Source organism: Paramacrobiotus metropolitanus, unplaced genomic scaffold (genome assembly GCF_019649055.1).
Source record: "Paramacrobiotus metropolitanus isolate TYO unplaced genomic scaffold, Prichtersi_v1.0 Parri_scaffold0000005, whole genome shotgun sequence".
Taxonomy (NCBI): Eukaryota; Metazoa; Tardigrada; class Eutardigrada; order Parachela; family Macrobiotidae; genus Paramacrobiotus; species Paramacrobiotus metropolitanus.
The window spans coordinates 2792940-2809487 of NW_026570225.1; the positions used below are offsets into that span (position 1 = coordinate 2792940).

At 41.9% G+C, this 16548-nt stretch overlaps 3 protein-coding genes across 6 annotated transcripts; 1 reads left to right on the forward strand and 2 right to left on the reverse strand.

The window, feature by feature from the left end:
* The first annotated feature begins 86 nt into the window (after positions 1-86).
* Positions 87-4531, forward strand: LOC129581407 (uncharacterized). The gene is made up of 6 exons (XM_055472445.1): positions 87-1094; positions 1585-1812; positions 2015-2272; positions 2470-2541; positions 2619-3789; positions 4108-4531. The coding sequence occupies exons 1-6, from the start codon at positions 310-312 to the stop codon at positions 4189-4191; spliced, it is 2598 nt and encodes an 865-aa protein (XP_055328420.1). The 5' UTR covers positions 87-309; the 3' UTR covers positions 4192-4531.
* Positions 4418-7569, reverse strand: LOC129581410 (tax1-binding protein 3 homolog). The gene is made up of 5 exons (XM_055472447.1): positions 7092-7569; positions 6933-7017; positions 5800-5928; positions 5457-5534; positions 4418-4939 (listed from the first exon to the last, which is right to left on the reverse strand). The coding sequence occupies exons 2-5, from the start codon at positions 6996-6998 to the stop codon at positions 4838-4840; spliced, it is 375 nt and encodes a 124-aa protein (XP_055328422.1). The 5' UTR covers positions 6999-7017; positions 7092-7569; the 3' UTR covers positions 4418-4837.
* Positions 7570-7987: 418 nt separating this feature from the next.
* On the reverse strand, positions 7988-16457 carry LOC129581406 (patched domain-containing protein 3-like). 4 transcript variants are annotated; one of them, XM_055472443.1, is made up of 17 exons: positions 16363-16437; positions 15765-16018; positions 14007-15676; positions 13131-13377; positions 12996-13066; positions 12775-12885; positions 12294-12450; positions 12126-12223; positions 11528-11781; positions 11199-11371; positions 10875-11123; positions 10411-10747; positions 10028-10152; positions 9537-9812; positions 9319-9472; positions 9094-9215; positions 7988-8950 (listed from the first exon to the last, which is right to left on the reverse strand). In XM_055472443.1, exons 3-17 carry the CDS (start codon positions 14228-14230, stop codon positions 8450-8452), a joined length of 3099 nt encoding a protein of 1032 aa, XP_055328418.1. In that variant the 5' UTR covers positions 14231-15676; positions 15765-16018; positions 16363-16437; the 3' UTR covers positions 7988-8449. The 4 variants fall into 4 exon arrangements, with proteins under 4 accessions (XP_055328418.1, XP_055328417.1, XP_055328416.1 ...); XM_055472442.1 differs by having other exon boundaries at positions 15765-16299; positions 16363-16390; XM_055472444.1 differs by having other exon boundaries at positions 7989-8950; positions 14007-14081; positions 14143-15676; positions 15765-16457.
* Between the last annotated feature and the right edge of the window lie 91 nt (positions 16458-16548).

Sequence of the window (16548 nt, forward strand, 5' to 3'; positions counted from 1 at the left end):
GGCACATTAACGAACGCAGACCGATGTGATTCGCTGCTTGATCTGGCTTGACCAGTACGGTCAACGCCTCCTCCACTGCTGCCGACGACAAAATATGTATTCGGAAACCAAGAACGGCAATACTTTAATAATTCTTATGACCTACAAAAAAGACAAGCTACTCATGACGCTGTCTGCCGTTCAACGTGATCTTCCAGCAGAACATGCATACGTCGATGCTTATACCTTTAGCTAGCGAAGAGAGAAAATAGTCTGCCATTAAAACCTAGTTTTTTGTGCTAAAATCCCCATGAATCGCCAGCTGAGAAAATGACCACCAGGATTCTGGCTATCGCATCGGAGCGGCGACGACCGCCCAGTCCGAAATCGGAAATTACGGTTTTATCGAATGTGAGTACTAACACTTCCGCCCGTGCGCAGCAGATCGAACGGGAAATCAGGGAGAAAAATCGCCACCCACCGGAGTTGGAGGTGGCCAGCAATGCCGATCTGACCTGGGAATTCCCGCGGTTAAGCAAGAAAACTCTGGGTAAGATGCGCCAGCCCACGGCGCTGTTCCGCGGGCGAGCCTTCACCTTTGTGCGGCACGGGACGGGCTGTGAAGAAGTGCTGTACCGCTGCAAAGATACCCGCGGGCCCGGCAAATGTGGACTTCCCTGTCCGGCGACCATTCGCATTATGCTGTCCTCACTGCGCGTGACCATTCTCAAGGCTCACTCGCCGCTGTGTGACAGTGCCGCGAAAAGGTCAGCCGACGTCGCACGCGCGACGGACGAGCAGATGAGCAGCAGTAGTGTGTCGGAAGATCAGAGCTCCCGTTCGGCGTCCAGTGTGGCGGATGGGGATGCGGAGAGTGTGATGAGCGAGGGGAGTTCGAGTCTGTTGAATAAGATTGCGTCGCTGGATCAAGTGTGTGGCGCACGCCAGCTGGATGAAGCGGAAGACGCGGAAGGCGGCGGTAATGTTGACGGGAAGGCGAGAGAAGAAAAGCGGGCCACGGTGCAAACGCGAACCAGGAGTTCTGGTCGAACGACGGTTACGTCACAGTGCTGCACAGCTGAAACATCGGGCAACGAGAAACCACAGACAACGACGTAAGTCCGCTGGCTTGTGAACAATTTCGGTTAGTGCTCGACGCTCGTGTATGCACCTTGCAACAATCATTAACTTACTTACATATATGGTGTGTATTATACAATCGCCGTTCGAGTCTCGTAGGTGTTTTATGTTTACTCGCTCTAGATGTACCTATCTGTGAGAGTTGTAACGTTATACATGTAATAGTGTGTTTCAGAAGCAACGTGATAATTTTAGTTGCTGTTTTATTCGAAAAAGGCATAATTCTTAGTACTGTGCGGTTCGTATTTGTTTGCTAATAGCCTAATAGTATTCATTAAGGAATTCCTGACAGAATTATGGCAAATACATTATTCATAAAGACGCCTGAACAATTGAATAATTATAGGGTTTTCTTTAACTAACGTATACTTAGTATCTTTCTTGTTTTCTCTGCTGCCGCTTTCGTGATGAAGAATGACTTTCGCAATTCTAAGACTCCGTGGCATATTGAATCTGATTCTTCAGAATGGATGATGCGTGTGAAGGCGCACTAACCCCAGTGCAACCTGTTTTACAAATACAACTTTCTCCGAATTCAAAGCAGTCCACTGAAAATGCCGGTGAATCTCCACGCGGTGGTATGGATAATTCTTCCGCTGACCCGTTAGCCGACTGCAATAATACTCATGTGTCGACTGCTGATGCTTTAAATGATCATAATTATGATTGTACCTCTCCACCAGCAACTTTAAGGTATGTACTGCACTGTATTAACAATAATTATTGTTAGCAGCTAATACGTTGCTAACGGTTGCTTAAATCGAGAAGAACGCGCACGTCCTATTGTAACATCCCCAAATCAGCCAATTCGTTTGCAGTTCATCTGGAAACAACAGCATTGGCTGGTATAAATTTTGCTTTTAAAAACTTGTTGTGATACCCTTCGTTTTTTCAGTGAGTCGTCCTTTGACGGATCGACGGGTCCGGAAGGTAAGCAGGTAGACAATGACGACACTGATTGTGAGCCATACGAACCGGAAGGTCCGAAAAGGAAATCTGGAAAAAAGCAAAAACGACATAAATCCCTTTCATCGGAGGGTCAATCTCGGAATTCCTCTCGCACGCGCTCCAGGTCACCCAAGGGTTCAGGAGATTTCCTGACGAAAAGGAAGAGAAAGAATTCTCATCTCCTGGAAGAATTACATCGTCACACGTAAGTTGTACTTTTTCTATATTACTTACCATTTTTCTCCATTACCACTGTACAATAAAGTGCATGGAGTTATCAGGGAACACAAATTTTTGAAGTGGACTGTGGTCATTCTCACATTGTTACGTTGAAGCTTGGTTAAATGAGGGTTCCGGCTTTGATCCAGTAGCTCTGATAACGACAACTGATTTGTTCTACAGAAGTGCCGCATTATCGCGACCATGTAGTCGTAACAGTGACGACGTTCGGGAACCAAAACGCACTGCAAAAGCGTAAGCCCAAACACGATTGACATATGTTGCAATCAAATTAGCGCGGAATATGTGCAATAAGTCGACTTGTTTAACAGCGACCGCAGTCCTTCTGAAAGAACGCACCGACCGCAAAATGCAAAAAGTTCGGTGCTCAAAGAACGACCCAAAAAGCCTTCGCTATCACCCGCAAAACCGGTGCCAGCTGCTGCGGATGACGATAGCGACGTAGATGAAACTGCCTCGCCCGTTGTGACATCTTCCACAGACGCACCGGACAGCGTCAAAAGCGATGACCCCGACCGTATCGAATACGTAGCCATCTGTTGTCCGAGCCAGCCGATTATACACCGTGATTATGCGTATAATTTTGCCCGGAAGATCTCCAAACGGGACGGCTCCTTGTACACGTGCTGGCGTCAACGCAGTGTCGGTGCAGCTGGTTCCTGTCCGGGCACTCTCCTCATTTCCGACACTACCAAGACGATCGTCGAGCAAACCGATCACGGCCATCCGCCGGACTTTGAACGCTGCTTGCATTTGTACCAGAAGGCGGCGGCACTGGAATTACTGCGCGATTATGTTTTTACTTCAGAATCTAATCCAGTGGACGCGTATAAAGATTTCTTCCGGCGTGACCGGGATATTGCCAAATTGCTTCCAACGTGGGATCTCTTTCGCCGGCATTACAGCGCGGAATTAAATGATCGAATGAACAGGAAGTCTGTTCCAGTGGAGCAGGCCGCGTCTAAGGTCAAATCCAACATTAAGCAGCGAAAAAAGAAAGGTTCTTCCGAACAGTCCCGTTCCTCTCTGATTCCCGACAACCCGGAAAAAACTGTCAACACAACCAGAAACTCATGTCGAGCAACGTCCAGTAAATCCACGGTAACGGACGAGCCATCTTTCCAACAGATTACCATGTTGTCATGCGTAAGCTGTGATAGGAAGGTCCAGCTGTGTGACAAGATAACCAGTACGCATGATACGTCGGACACGCCGCTCAACCGGAAGAGCCAAAGAATTGCCAACGCGTCGGCAAAAGTTGCCGCTCTGCAGTTGGTGGCGTGCGCTTCCCAAACTGATCCGCAACCTGATCCCACGGATCTGCGTCATCTGACATCTACCGGATTACGAGAAATGATTGGGAAGATCTTTGACCGTGTGGAGAATAATTTGGCTAATGCCGAGGGCAACGATAAGGTCAAGATGATGGACTGTTTGGTTGATGTTATTAACCGAGCGCAGGATGTCCTCGACGCGGCACAAGTAAGTTTTTTCATTTTTCCTTATTTTTCCGAATTTGTGTGCTCACGTTTAGGCACATCTTAAATTTTGCACCCGTTTGTTGTGTATCTGTAAGTATGTCAGGCATTAAAATGTTTTGCTTTTCCATTGCTTCTTTCGTTTGTATAAGTTAGTAGAGACTTGGTTTTGATATAGTCTGTTTACTGCCAACAATATTTGAAAGACTTTTGCCATTTCAATGAAATATGAAATAAAAGAGCAATAAAGCATTAAATAAATCCGATACGAATCTGGGATTTGTTACTCACGCTATATTGACATCTGTATCTGTATCTACAGGCTTCTCAGAGCGATGGCGAAGGAGCAGTATCCCCATTTTATACACTGGATCTTCTGGAGGATATGATGTATGACTATCCATGATAATACGATTATACTTCCTTTTATTATCGATCGATTACTTCTGAGATATGGATATGGACGGAACTTGTACTCTGTAGACTTGTGCTGTCATTCAGCAGAGTTGAATGTTATCATTGGAATATCGGCAAGACTGCTGTTTTGCGAGCGGAATTGATGTTTACTAAACAGTGGTAGTGGGAACTTTTGTAACTCAGACGGCAATTAACTCCGTTAGCGGATTAGGCTGGAATTACAATTAATTCTTTATATCTTATTTTATTGGTTGTTAGCAAATAAAAATATTCGAAAGAATTGTGATGAAGCTAACTAAAAAAAACTCTTAATGTATCACACTATCCGATTGCCGGTATGGTAAGCAACATGGGTTAGCAATGAAGACATCATGTCAACTAATCTAAAAAGTTACACTGCTAACACATACAAATCCCGTCCACACCAACAATGACGTAATTAATTCTTTGTTTTAAAAGCAATAATTTACAGTACAATATATGTGGAATATATGCGGCAGCGGAATATCGATTACTGTAAATTTGCACAAATAACAAGACACTGGTCGCACATTGCAAGCATTAAAGATATATTCTGTTCGCTGACATATAAAAATCAGGGATATTGTAGTCTGTAGATGTGAACAATTTAAAAATTAATTATCTTTTCTCGCAATCAGAATATTAAGCACGGGATATTTGCTGATCCAGTCGCAAGCCTGTTTATGAGTGACCATAGTGAAATTGTGTCCATTTACCTGTAAAAAGTTCAGCTTTTCGGACAAGTGACACGTAAAATGGTGAAATTGTCAGCAATAGTTTATACAGAAATGCGAATATTTTATTTTTACGACAGATCAGAGCACTTTGTCTTCATGGCCGTAATGGCGTACACTTTGATAGTGTGTTTGTTAAAACGTTTTCGCAAAAATGGAGAAACATCCTACACACGTACACACACACGTACGGTACACGCATCTTTTCACAACATTAAATTCATTATTCCTGACTGGTTTGGGTCTATAATTCAGTGAAAGATACAGATTTCAGTTATCGGATAAATTATGATGCAGTTAGGTAAACACTCAGTAAAAAACAGCCACTTGCAATGTAAAATTCTTTGAAATGGCAGGGATCGTTAAGTATTCAAATAAAAAACAATCGCAAAGATTCGACAAAATGGGAAAATTGTACTTATGGACTTGAGGCAAACAATTCGAAATGGCGATGTGTATAAATTTTCATTTAAAATTGCGTGAGGGGGATTACACATACTTGGAGCAGCTTATCATGAACTTGCAGGCCGGATCGATGTGCGGGAGTTCCTTCGTGGATGCCGGTGACATAAATTCCCTACAGAATTAGCGCATCTTTTGTGAAGATACAGATTATCCTTGCCGTACGTGTGTGCGTGCATGGTGTAACAAGATAATCTTTTAATCACAACATAATCAATAATGTTATTATACACGCCATTCATTTAAACGATAGAAATAATACGGTTTTAATTACGCCAATCCGAGCGGTGACCACCATGCATCCAGACTTCGGTACTTCAAATTTCAAACATGCGCACTGATGCGATATGTGTACCTATTCTACAGATAATTATACGTACATGGTCGCGATATCCATGAGGACTTTTCCGGGGATCTTGGTCGATGCCACCGCCGATTCGGAACCCGCAACGGTACAGCGGCTCACCGTTTTCGCCGATTAGTGTCTCCTTCTCCACGCTAATGGCCACCTGTCACGTCTTACAATTGTTAGAGATAGGCAAAATGATTTTTAGGTCGATAGAATGAAAAATTTATTGTAGAGGGTTTTTTGTTAACGCCCGTTCGTATAAAGACGTTGCCGGATTTTGAAACGTACTTAATTTTTTATCAAAACCTGTGCAGTATTACAGTAATTAACCCAATACAGTTCAGTTCTTGCACTATACAATTAAATACGATAATTGTTAATTAAAGGAAACGTAACGTAACGTCTCGATGTCCGTACTCTACGGTCATCTACCACAAACCGATTACCCAAGCCGTGGCCAACGTGACGTGGTCATGACTTGTAAACTCTTGCAAAGAAGCATCGATTTGATAATAAAAGTACACGTACGACGGCAAATGTGAATTCAAGCACCCACGACCAATTATAATTTGCTCTTATTCTGCTGAATTTTAACGTAGGGCTGAATCATCGTGCATGTTCATGCAACATTTTTTATACGGAGTATGTTTGTAAATTGTAAATAAGCTGCCTTTGGTCCGTGTACATATATATCTGTACTTACTACTGTCTGCCTGATTTAAAAGATATATTTTCTAATTTGTAAACATTAAAGTACTGCCGAATGCACAACACATAAACCCTATATTAAGTAGCCGTGTAATCCGTTTAAAGTGTCAGACTCGCGCTACCACGAAACCAAGGTCAAAATTATTTCATCACCTTGATGCCTTGCACTTATGCACATAGATACTGTAATACATGTTACCGGCATCATAATTATGACCATTGGGTTAGGAAATAAGACACATGCAGCAACTTATGGTATATGAAGCAATTAACTGTTTATCTTTTCTTTCTAATTTATATTCACTTGTGTATACAAAGACCAGTCGTGTCATGTGAGTGCTCTAATTAATACATTGATTAATCACAGTTTAAGGTAAATTAAATTACAATTAATTAAATAACCTAATTTCAGTGTTTAGCCGTTTATAGGCATATAAATTTCGAAATGGCACTTACCGCGTTGGGAACAACGATGGGTGTTCCGGGAGTGTGATGAAAGATCGCCGGTTCTTGAGTAGTCATGTTATATTCCCTCAGTACACTGCAACTTGCAAAGTGATTTAGTTCTTAACAGCTCAAAATGTTTTAGGAATGGCTGCGCTTATATATATTTACCTGCTGAGTCGAATGCGAGTAGAATTTTTTAACAGAAAAAAACCGGTGGAGATTTTGTACAGCGATTAAAACTCCGAGGGTCAGGGATGATGATACCGGTAATGATAGCCGTAATCTGAGGACAAGATAATGGGGAAATAATGACTTTTTGAGCTAATGATCGCTACCGGCGCATCAGCAGCACGTGGACGCAATTCAGTGCTCCTAAGTAAATTATCGTATACATGTATACCCGCAACGGCAGTTTTATAAAAAGTACAAAACTTGATACTGGCAATTGTGTGCAGTCGGCAAGATAAGCTAAAGAAGATGTTGCAGTCAGAAAAGAAATTGATCGAGCAGATGCGCGAGAGAGTGCTGTTGGTGAAGACTGCAAGAGCGGTACATCAGTACGTAATATTATAGGCGCAATTGGACATGCGCGACCGCACGCTGATAATCAAAAAACACACAACATGCTCGCGTCGCTGGCTTTGTTGCGGATTACCAGACAGTGAAGGCAATGACGCCGACTGGCTTAAATCATACAATCGGCATACTTGTTTTTCGCATGCTGCAGTTTAACGTTGCGTTGGCTATTCCCCTTGACACTTCCTTCTTCCTTGACATAAGTTGTCGACATAACAATTATCATGTGTATCACATCAACATTTGCCGGTCGTTAGATTAGAGGTTGGTAATGCGCTAATTACACAGCTTCGTACAAATATGTGCGGTGTCGATCAAACGAGCGCAAGGGTTTATAATTATGATAGCTGCTCTTCGTACGGACGGAACAAAGAAATAAATAATACAAAAAAATTTAAAAATATGTGTTTTACTCGTACTTACATGCCCAAACGCAAAATTAGCCAGCGATGCGGTCTGTTTGATCGGTCAGTTGCGTCACTTAAAAGTTTAATCAGGCAAATCAAACATTTGTACTGAAAAAAATCTAGGGTGTATAAAAAATCTAAAACTATCAGCATCTTTACACCGATAATAAACAAGTGTTTAGCTGCAGGTCACAACCAGAATTTATAGTGACATCAATTTAAGTAAGACGAAGATATAAACTTTTGGTTTGCAACAGAACTATTGATTCTATTCGTATGTATCATTGCAATTTGGCATAAAATATTTTAAATGAATTTATTTACGCTACAACTTCACATCAGCATCTGTTCGGGATGTAGGAAGGAATGTGTACAAATTGTACACCTTGCAGCTAAATCAAAAGGATGCACTATACGGTTGTGTCTGCTTATAAATTTTTTTATGTCAAGATATTTTATGTCTTTAAGACAAACGATATTACATAATCATTTAAAAAAGGTCTGTGTTGGGTGATTTAGAGAAGATGTAAAAGACATCGCCGGTCACCGTCTGCCTTCGCCATCCTCTGGTCCACTGGGTATTTCCACGTGTGCCAGTGAATCGTCGGAATCATTGACCGAACCGGCATTTTGCGGCCTCACACCGGCGTCTCCTCCTTCGCCAACCGATTCCCGCTCCACACTGGGCAGACTCTCCAGAACCGCTCGCAGTTCGGCATTTTTATAGTGCAGTCTGACACTGTTGACGCTGCCGGCGGTGAGCGTGCTGGACGTGTTAGGCAGCACGGGTGGATTGTGGCGGGCCACAAAGTGCACTTGATCGTTAGGCGGTTCCGGATTCACCGCCGCTGGCTGCGCGGCGCCACTACCACTTCCGCCGTCGTAATGCAGGGAATCGTGGGATAATTGGGCTGGTTTCCGGCGCAGCCGGCGACGCAGCCGCATCGTGTACGATGTCAGGGATTCCGGTGTAGCGGCGCTCAGTGCCACGGGCACGAAGAGGAATGCGTGCACCAGGCCGACCGGTACACTTGTGTAAGCAACCTACAAAACCACATTTGCGCATTTCTAGATTACTTTGACACAGTACGGTATACTACTGTATTTTCAAAATTTCCATAATCGAACCTTTTTTACAAACTAGATTATTTGGCATCCTGAATGAACTTCACGGGAAGACTTATTACCTTAAGGAGATCTCTAAATACTTCCACCGAACTTGCAAAAAATGGCACAAAAATGCCTATGGCACATAATCCACACGCCAGACATGCTGGCCCCGAGGAGATCATTGTGGCTTTGAGACGAGCTAAAATGTGTAAAAGAGAACCTGGTAGATGCGTGTTTATGGATGCAATATTGTGTCAGTAAATCACGTGTATTTTGCCGAAAATTAACATGTGCCCGCTGACCTTTGCGTTTACGTTGCGCTGAAAACTGAACGAATTTGGCTGCAGTATAATAGACTATTTGGCACACAATGGCGAGGATACAAAACAGTACAATCAATAAAAGGCTATCCATCGTTACTTCCGGTTGGCTAGCTAGTAAGCCAACTGCCTGGATCTGCAAAACCGAAATATACCACATTAAGCGAAACAACAACTAAAACAAATCGATGACCACGTACCGCGATTAAAGCATAGCTGATAAAAATCACCAGCGCCGAAATAATAGTTTGTATAACCAGCGCCGAGATAATAAGTAGAACAGCAAAATACACTCCAAACATAACCCAGAATTCCCCCATCACAGTTTTCTGCACGGATACTTCCAGTAACATTTTGCAGTCCACCAGGGCGCTGCCCAGTTGCAAGTCACTCGCAACATTCCTGATATTATCCACAGCCGAAGAATAGTTTTCAGTCGACAGACCAGCGCGAAAGCGGAAGCAAATTCTTGCTGACTAAATTATGATCATACTTAATTTGATCAGTTCCTTTTAGAGTATCACTACTGTAAGCTTCAATACTGCACGTGCTTTGTAAGAAATATAGTGGAATTCGGAGCATATGGCATACCGCATGCAAAGACAAACAGGTGCTTGCACACATTTGTCTTTAGTTCTAACAGTTTTAGTACCTGAATTACGAGTATTACATAATACTTAATTACTGGTACCTGAATTTCTATTTGATCGTCACTTTTTCTGATCAACAGAACATCCTCTTGGAACTTCCTGTCGAACACAAACTGGAATACATCTTGATAGTAAGCAGCCTTGTCCGATCTTAGCGTTAAGAAACCTGGAACACCATCTTTTTATTCACGTGCAGAATATTACTCGTAAGCAAAATCGCCATATGCCGATCCGACGATAAATTCACTAGTACTTCAGTTTCCTACTTACATGCCGATTCAACTGTACCAGGGAAGTTGCGTTGCGCAAATTGATAAAAGCATTTAAGTAGATTTTAATCACTATAAAATTTATTATAATTACATATTTGGTAACAAAAAAATCAATAGTAATACAAGATCGTAAAATGTTCACCAAAGTGTACCTGATGCCGTATTTTCCTGTGACCTTTGTTCATCCTGTTTCCAGCCGTCGAAATAATCCAACCAGCTGGAAACGCTTCGTGGCCGTATAACAGCATGCTCCTTAAGGTAACTCTGAAAGGTCCTCAATTCGGATTGTCGCTGATGATAAGGAATATTGCTCAAATAAACGCAAGCCATAGTATTATCTATCGAATGGAAATAACTACTGTCGTCCGGGAACAGCACTTCCGCTTCGTTTTTGGTCTCAAACCGTCCCAGGTCAAACATTATGCGGAGTGAAAACAGGAAATAGATGCAAACGCCAGTCAACACCGCAATTCCCAGCAAAACAATGCCCTAAAAAGAATTTCTTAAAATAATGGAGTCCAACGGCACGATACTAAACAACGTGGGCGAATGAACCAATGGGAGAAGGTAGCGGTAAAAATTGTTTTGAAAGATACTTTCTTATTTTATGTCTTACTTTGCCGATATTGTCGGCTAAATTGGAAGCGAGAAACCCGAAGCCCGGCTTCAAGAAAGCATATAAACTGTACGCTTTTTCTTCGGATCTAGCGCTCTTTTTCAGACAGCAGATCCAGGCATTGGCCGAATTCTCGTACGTACGCTGCCATGCGGCCAAGCAGCCGAATAAGAACAATATCTGACAGATGAAAATTCCCACCGCTGATGTTACGCCGTAAACGCAAAATGACCTTACGGCCGGCAGTCTCTGCAGCATAACACTGGGTTCTTTCGTAGTCAGAGAAAATTAAATTAATAGCGTGTTAAAAATGCGCTAACCTACCGAACCTATTCCCACAGCAAACACTAGCACATTGGAAAGCAGGCACAGTAGAAGTGTGGCGAAACTCCTCTGCATCGTGACACCCATCTTTTCGCTTCCGGACAAACTTGGACGGGTGTCGGAAATGGCACGGAGTTCAACTTCCATAGCCAGGAAACCGAATATGGACATTCCTAAATTTTCAATAAGTTTTTACATCTTTGTGCTTTACCGGTACGAGTACTTATTTCCGCGAAATGATGAACGCAAAAAGTGTTACTTATTGTAAGTACTTTCATCGCATGAAGTATTAAAGCGATAATTTTGTATAGTAAAAACTAAAAACTGACCCAGTATAAGAACAGGTAAAATAAAATGAATGGGAGTAAACGGTGATCCCACAGCGGAAGCGATTCCGAATCCGAAAGCCATCGCTAGTACAACACTCAGCAGACCGCAGATCGCTAGCCAAAATCCATGCCGTGTTACACTGTATGCACCGGTCGCCAGGAATATCAACAGCAAATAGGCAATGCAGGCGTAAATCAGGCTGGGAAAGTAATCGAACGGTACAAAAGCGGCAGAGTGCATCGTATCCCCATCTCTGCAAAAACATAATATAGATGATATATCTAAAACCCTGAATGCTATACTGCTGCAACATTATGAATTGCATTTCGAAACATACGAAGTACCGATGCAAGTCATGAACACTTCGAAATAAATGGTCAGGTCAATCTTAAGAACTGTACCGCGTTTGATCGTTTGTCTTTAGCATCTGCGTGATTACATCAGAAGCGAATTACAACGTGTATGTCCTCAAACAAAATTTCGATCTAGGCTGATTAAAGCAAAAAATTTACTTGCATCTTAAACAAAGAATTTTTATATAGACGTCTGATGCTGCGGTTATTTTAAATATCTGTACTGTTCGGGATTATACTCAACGCGTAAGTTATCGAAGCGGTGACCGATGTCCCGCTCAGGCCAAATCCTTGTCCGAAGATTCGAACAATGATGTCTCGCAGCATCTCCTCTGGTTCTATCTGCAAACGATAAAATTCTCTGGACAGCTGCGCGCTTATCACTTCAGGAATAAATGTTTTAAAGAATTACCGGCTTTTCCCGTGTGATTTTGTCTGGCTCTTGTTTCTGGATGAAATACACCATGCGAGTGGCGCGCGCAGCAACAACATGGCCGGAATTGTTGGTACTTATGCCAGACAGGACATCTTCGGGGGAAATAAAATACGGAGGGAGCAAAGTAAGTTTTCTGCAAATAAGGTATACTAGTAAATTAAGATTTAATCGTATTATTGTTGGAAAGAAATGCTGTATAACTAAGCTGTGGGTGAAACCTGTAAAGCTTGAATAAAACTAGGAATTTATTTAATTTGGCTCCTGTTATTCCCGAATTATATTCACCAATTATTTTTAACGTTTTACTTATGAATACTCAGCGCAGTACAGTTTTCACCATTAATTACGTCGCAGTTTTGCTACAACACGTAAAGCAGGCGCAAAAAGGTTGGTTGAGTGGACAGTGGACTTATTGTCGACTGCAGAATTGAGACACACCCCCGCAATATAAACCCACCTTTTCCCGGGTTGATTGATCACGGAAAGAATATAATCCGTACTGTATTTTTCCATGGTGCTTTTGCTGAGGATATTCAAAATCGAGAAGTTTTGGCAGTCTTGATTTTTCCTGCAAAAGCGTTTGCAGTAACATACTCTGTACTTAGGCATAATGCGGGTGGCATTGTGACTTCATATGCAATGCAAAGCAGTATACAGTGACTGAATTTAATGCATTACCGGTAGCATAGATCACTCCAAGATTTGCCGCGCGCGTTGAAATGTTCGATCGTGTCATCAATTTGCTGCATCTGTTTCACCGTAACCGAAAGATTAAAGATAATTTTAAGTGCATAAGAAAAAGAACATTACTACCAGTTTGGCAATATCCGAGGTCAGAATGTTGGGCGCTGTGATGAGAATAGTGAGCTGAATGCGATCACTGACGGGAAAGGTCAAAGCAGTCCGCTTTGCCATATACGCCGCTGATGAGTGATCTGTCCACAGTTCTTCGGGCCGAGATTCCAGGTGAAAGTTGAGAAATCCCATGGAACCGGTGCCCACCACCGAGATGGCGATAATCATGGCCAAATATGGATATGTCCCTAGTAGTTTCCCAATCCTAAGCATAAGCAGACATCAAATTAGTTACGACATGTTTCCCTGTCCGAAGTTTAAACATGTACATTTAACGGTAATATTCTCAGAAAGACGGTTTAAGGGGCAAGACATCTATACATTACTATTGCAGCAATGCAAGATATTATACTGTTACGATTATGTTAATACTGTTCTATATTATCATATTATCTATATGATATCTATATCGCAAACTATATGACATCGTCTATTATGCTTATAAGTTATGATTCTAAATTATATCTATATCTATATCGCAAACTTTATGACATCATCTAATGCTTATAAGTTATGATTCTAAATTAAGGTGACGTACACACATAATATTATACAAAACTCAGTTAATTAAGATTATAAAATGGGTTAGATCGAGCAGACCTGTGAACCTTATTAGATACATTTTTTAGCGTACTCAGTCCTTATTATACTGCGGTAAAGCGCACCCGATGCGAGCTGTACAGTTCAGGGTGGATCTTGCAAGATATTAGGTAGAGTGCTTACACAGTAATCCTCTAATTATTGAAAAGTAAGTAAACAACTAATTCGGAATTCCCGATAAAGCGTTTTGCCACACATTATATGTATACATACTTGTTACAGCATTTGACTTACCGATAAGTCCGATCATCTAGTGCTAATTTCGGCCAACCTTGAGTGCATGCAGGCGATGACCTTTCCGATTGAGCGCTGCTGGAGGGCGAAGAATCTCCGAGCGTAGACGGAGTGCTAATACTGTAAACATGCATACCTGCTGCAGCTGTCTTTTCGGAATCAAAAGCGGGATTGACTGTGGCTGCCCCCATCGTAACAGGACCAGCATAATGCACGCTTTCCATTCATATCAGATCACCCTCCTTATTATTGCGCAATATTCATCAGCAAGCGACTATATATTTTGTTATATTGTTATCCATTTATGTCCGTAAAGATTGCAATAGTCCCCCGAAAACACTTGTTGATCCCGCGATGTGTCCATAATATACAAATGTATTCCTCACGATCTCATTTCCACCAGGACGACCGTTGCGCGTCGGAGAAATTCACATTCGGTAACATCACATCGAAACTTTAGACACTGAGGTTTAAATAAATTAGTCGGGTGGTACGACTTTGTTTAGCAGTGTTGAGAGGCAAATTAATTGCTCTCATAGCGGGATCACGTAATCCAGCGATATCTGCCACTTATACAAGCTTTGCATTCACGAACATTTACGTCATGCATTTGGCGCGAAACTATGTAAAACTGGGTTCTAGCTGCAGTATCATACTGCCAAACAGTGCATCAGCAACACTTCCACAATTAATTATTATTGCTGCTAATTACTTCTTGCAGCTAAAAGTAATACAAGTTTTAAAACTCTAATAAATAAAACAACATTATCCGTGGACGCGCGCCGGAATCAGAACGTGGCGCGGTCAGCGTGTGTTGCGATCGGTGTGACCGGCTGCGGCGCTGATTATTACCTTGACAATTGTTGCACGTAGAAAGTTAGCCAACATTACCAACACCCTTACGATAAGCAGCAATTAAGTGGCGCAAAAACTATTCAAGTCATTAGTTTAGTAAAGTAAAAACATACACATGCTTAAATCTTATTTGGATGAAGATACTGCACGGCAGTGCGATTCAGTGTACGTAATGGATGCCAATTAGATGCGCAAGACATTTGTCGTTTCTACGAGCGTTTCGGCCGCATCTTTAATTGCTCGACTTGCAACTGGTATATAGTACTGTATCGTAGCATCCATATGTCAAAAGCATGGCTGTATGGACTATATGATCGTACAATTATTGTACAATAATTTACATAGGTATGCAGGACTATAAAAATACTATCGTTTCTTACAATTTTTATACACATGCGTGCAAGTATTAAACAGTTGACCTATCGCATAATATACTTTAGTGAGCGACGTGATACAATTATCGAAACAAAATTACAGAATTTTATTTCCATATATACAGTCTAAGTACAATTCTCTCGCTTTTGCACAAAAGGTCAATTTGAGTTAGTTAGTCGCCAAGATAAGCAGCACTAACGCCGCGAACCACAAGGTCAGTCCTACGAAGGGATCCTGTAACATCCATTGTCCCCATATTCGGAAGGCTTTAATCCGGCCGTGATATTTGCGTGATGTGTTGATGTATTCCTGCCACCGCTTAGTAGTGACATTTATTATATGTAGATCATCGTTGCTTAGACTTAGTCTACGATGGGTTTCTTCCATTGGGTAACAGATTTGCACAACTTCTCGCAGCAAACGATTGATCACTGCGAATTCTACAATATCAGTTATTAGACTGATTCGAACAAATTACACCATCACAGTCGACAAGGAATATGAAAGTTCAATAAATTTTGTTCTTACCGGTTTGCTCGTGTCTACAACAAGGACAAACAATTGATTTGGCTTCTCGACTTCTGTGCTGCCAGGTTTTGGCTGTACAGATCAAACAGAAGGAGTGACCACAACCCAAGGTCACAGGATCCAGGAAGATGTCCAAACAAACAGAACAACACAGAGTGCTCTTCAATCGTTTCTCGTCATGCGGGGCGTTCCACTGCAACGTTTGAGTTGCCGCATCACGGTAATTACCAGTATCGAATCTATTCCCGAAGTTCCTGTGAAATATCGAATTAAAACCGTAGTAAGCAGTGAGCACACACAGAAGTAAAAACCAAGTGAACTAGTGACGCGTAGTCAATGGTGGTGCACATTCGAGGCTGTGTTTATCGCTTTTTTAAGAAAAGTCAAGCAATTTTGCCACTTCCCAAGCTGGATAAAAGTGCTTCATGAAATCTGTTGCGTTCCTCAGACTCTCCCACAGTCCAAGTTTAAAGCTGGCTGCCGGCATTTTCGCTCACCAGAGCAAAATTATGCACGATAAAATGATGAACGATACCTTAATTCCAAAGTTTCTAGTAAAAATATTACCCAGCGTTAAAAAACATGCAGCTGCACATACCGGTTGAACAGTAACATTTTATATAAATACACATTGCATTACTGCTGTACTGCAAAAGTTAACAGCTACATACAAAACTTATGGTTAGGAAGTGCCATTTGGTAGAAACATGTGTTACCTTTCACTCAGAGGATAGCATCAGTTGTCCGTGCAGTGTTGGTCAAAGTGCAATACACAAAGGAATTT

Excerpts from the sequence above, each read along its gene's own strand:
- LOC129581410 (XM_055472447.1), bottom strand. The coding sequence starts at position 6,998 with ATGACTACTCAAGAACCGGCGATCTTTCATCACACTCCCGGAACACCC. Across the intron at positions 5,929-6,932 it reads CCATCGTTGTTCCCAACGCG|GTGGCCATTAGCGTGGAGAA; the intron begins GTAAGTGCCATT and ends AAGACGTGACAG. Across the intron at positions 5,535-5,799 it reads CTCATGGATATCGCGACCAT|GGAATTTATGTCACCGGCAT; the intron begins GTACGTATAATT and ends CTAATTCTGTAG.
- LOC129581407 (XM_055472445.1), top strand. The coding sequence starts at position 310 with ATGACCACCAGGATTCTGGCTATCGCATCGGAGCGGCGACGACCGCCC. Across the intron at positions 2,273-2,469 it reads GAAGAATTACATCGTCACAC|AAGTGCCGCATTATCGCGAC; the intron begins GTAAGTTGTACT and ends TTTGTTCTACAG. Across the intron at positions 2,542-2,618 it reads CCAAAACGCACTGCAAAAGC|CGACCGCAGTCCTTCTGAAA; the intron begins GTAAGCCCAAAC and ends CTTGTTTAACAG.
- LOC129581406 (XM_055472441.1), bottom strand. The coding sequence starts at position 14,230 with ATGGAAAGCGTGCATTATGCTGGTCCTGTTACGATGGGGGCAGCCACA. Across the intron at positions 12,886-12,995 it reads TGGAGTGATCTATGCTACCG|GAAAAATCAAGACTGCCAAA; the intron begins GTAATGCATTAA and ends ACGCTTTTGCAG. Across the intron at positions 9,813-10,027 it reads ACGATCAAATAGAAATTCAG|TCAGCAAGAATTTGCTTCCG; the intron begins GTACCAGTAATT and ends ATCATAATTTAG.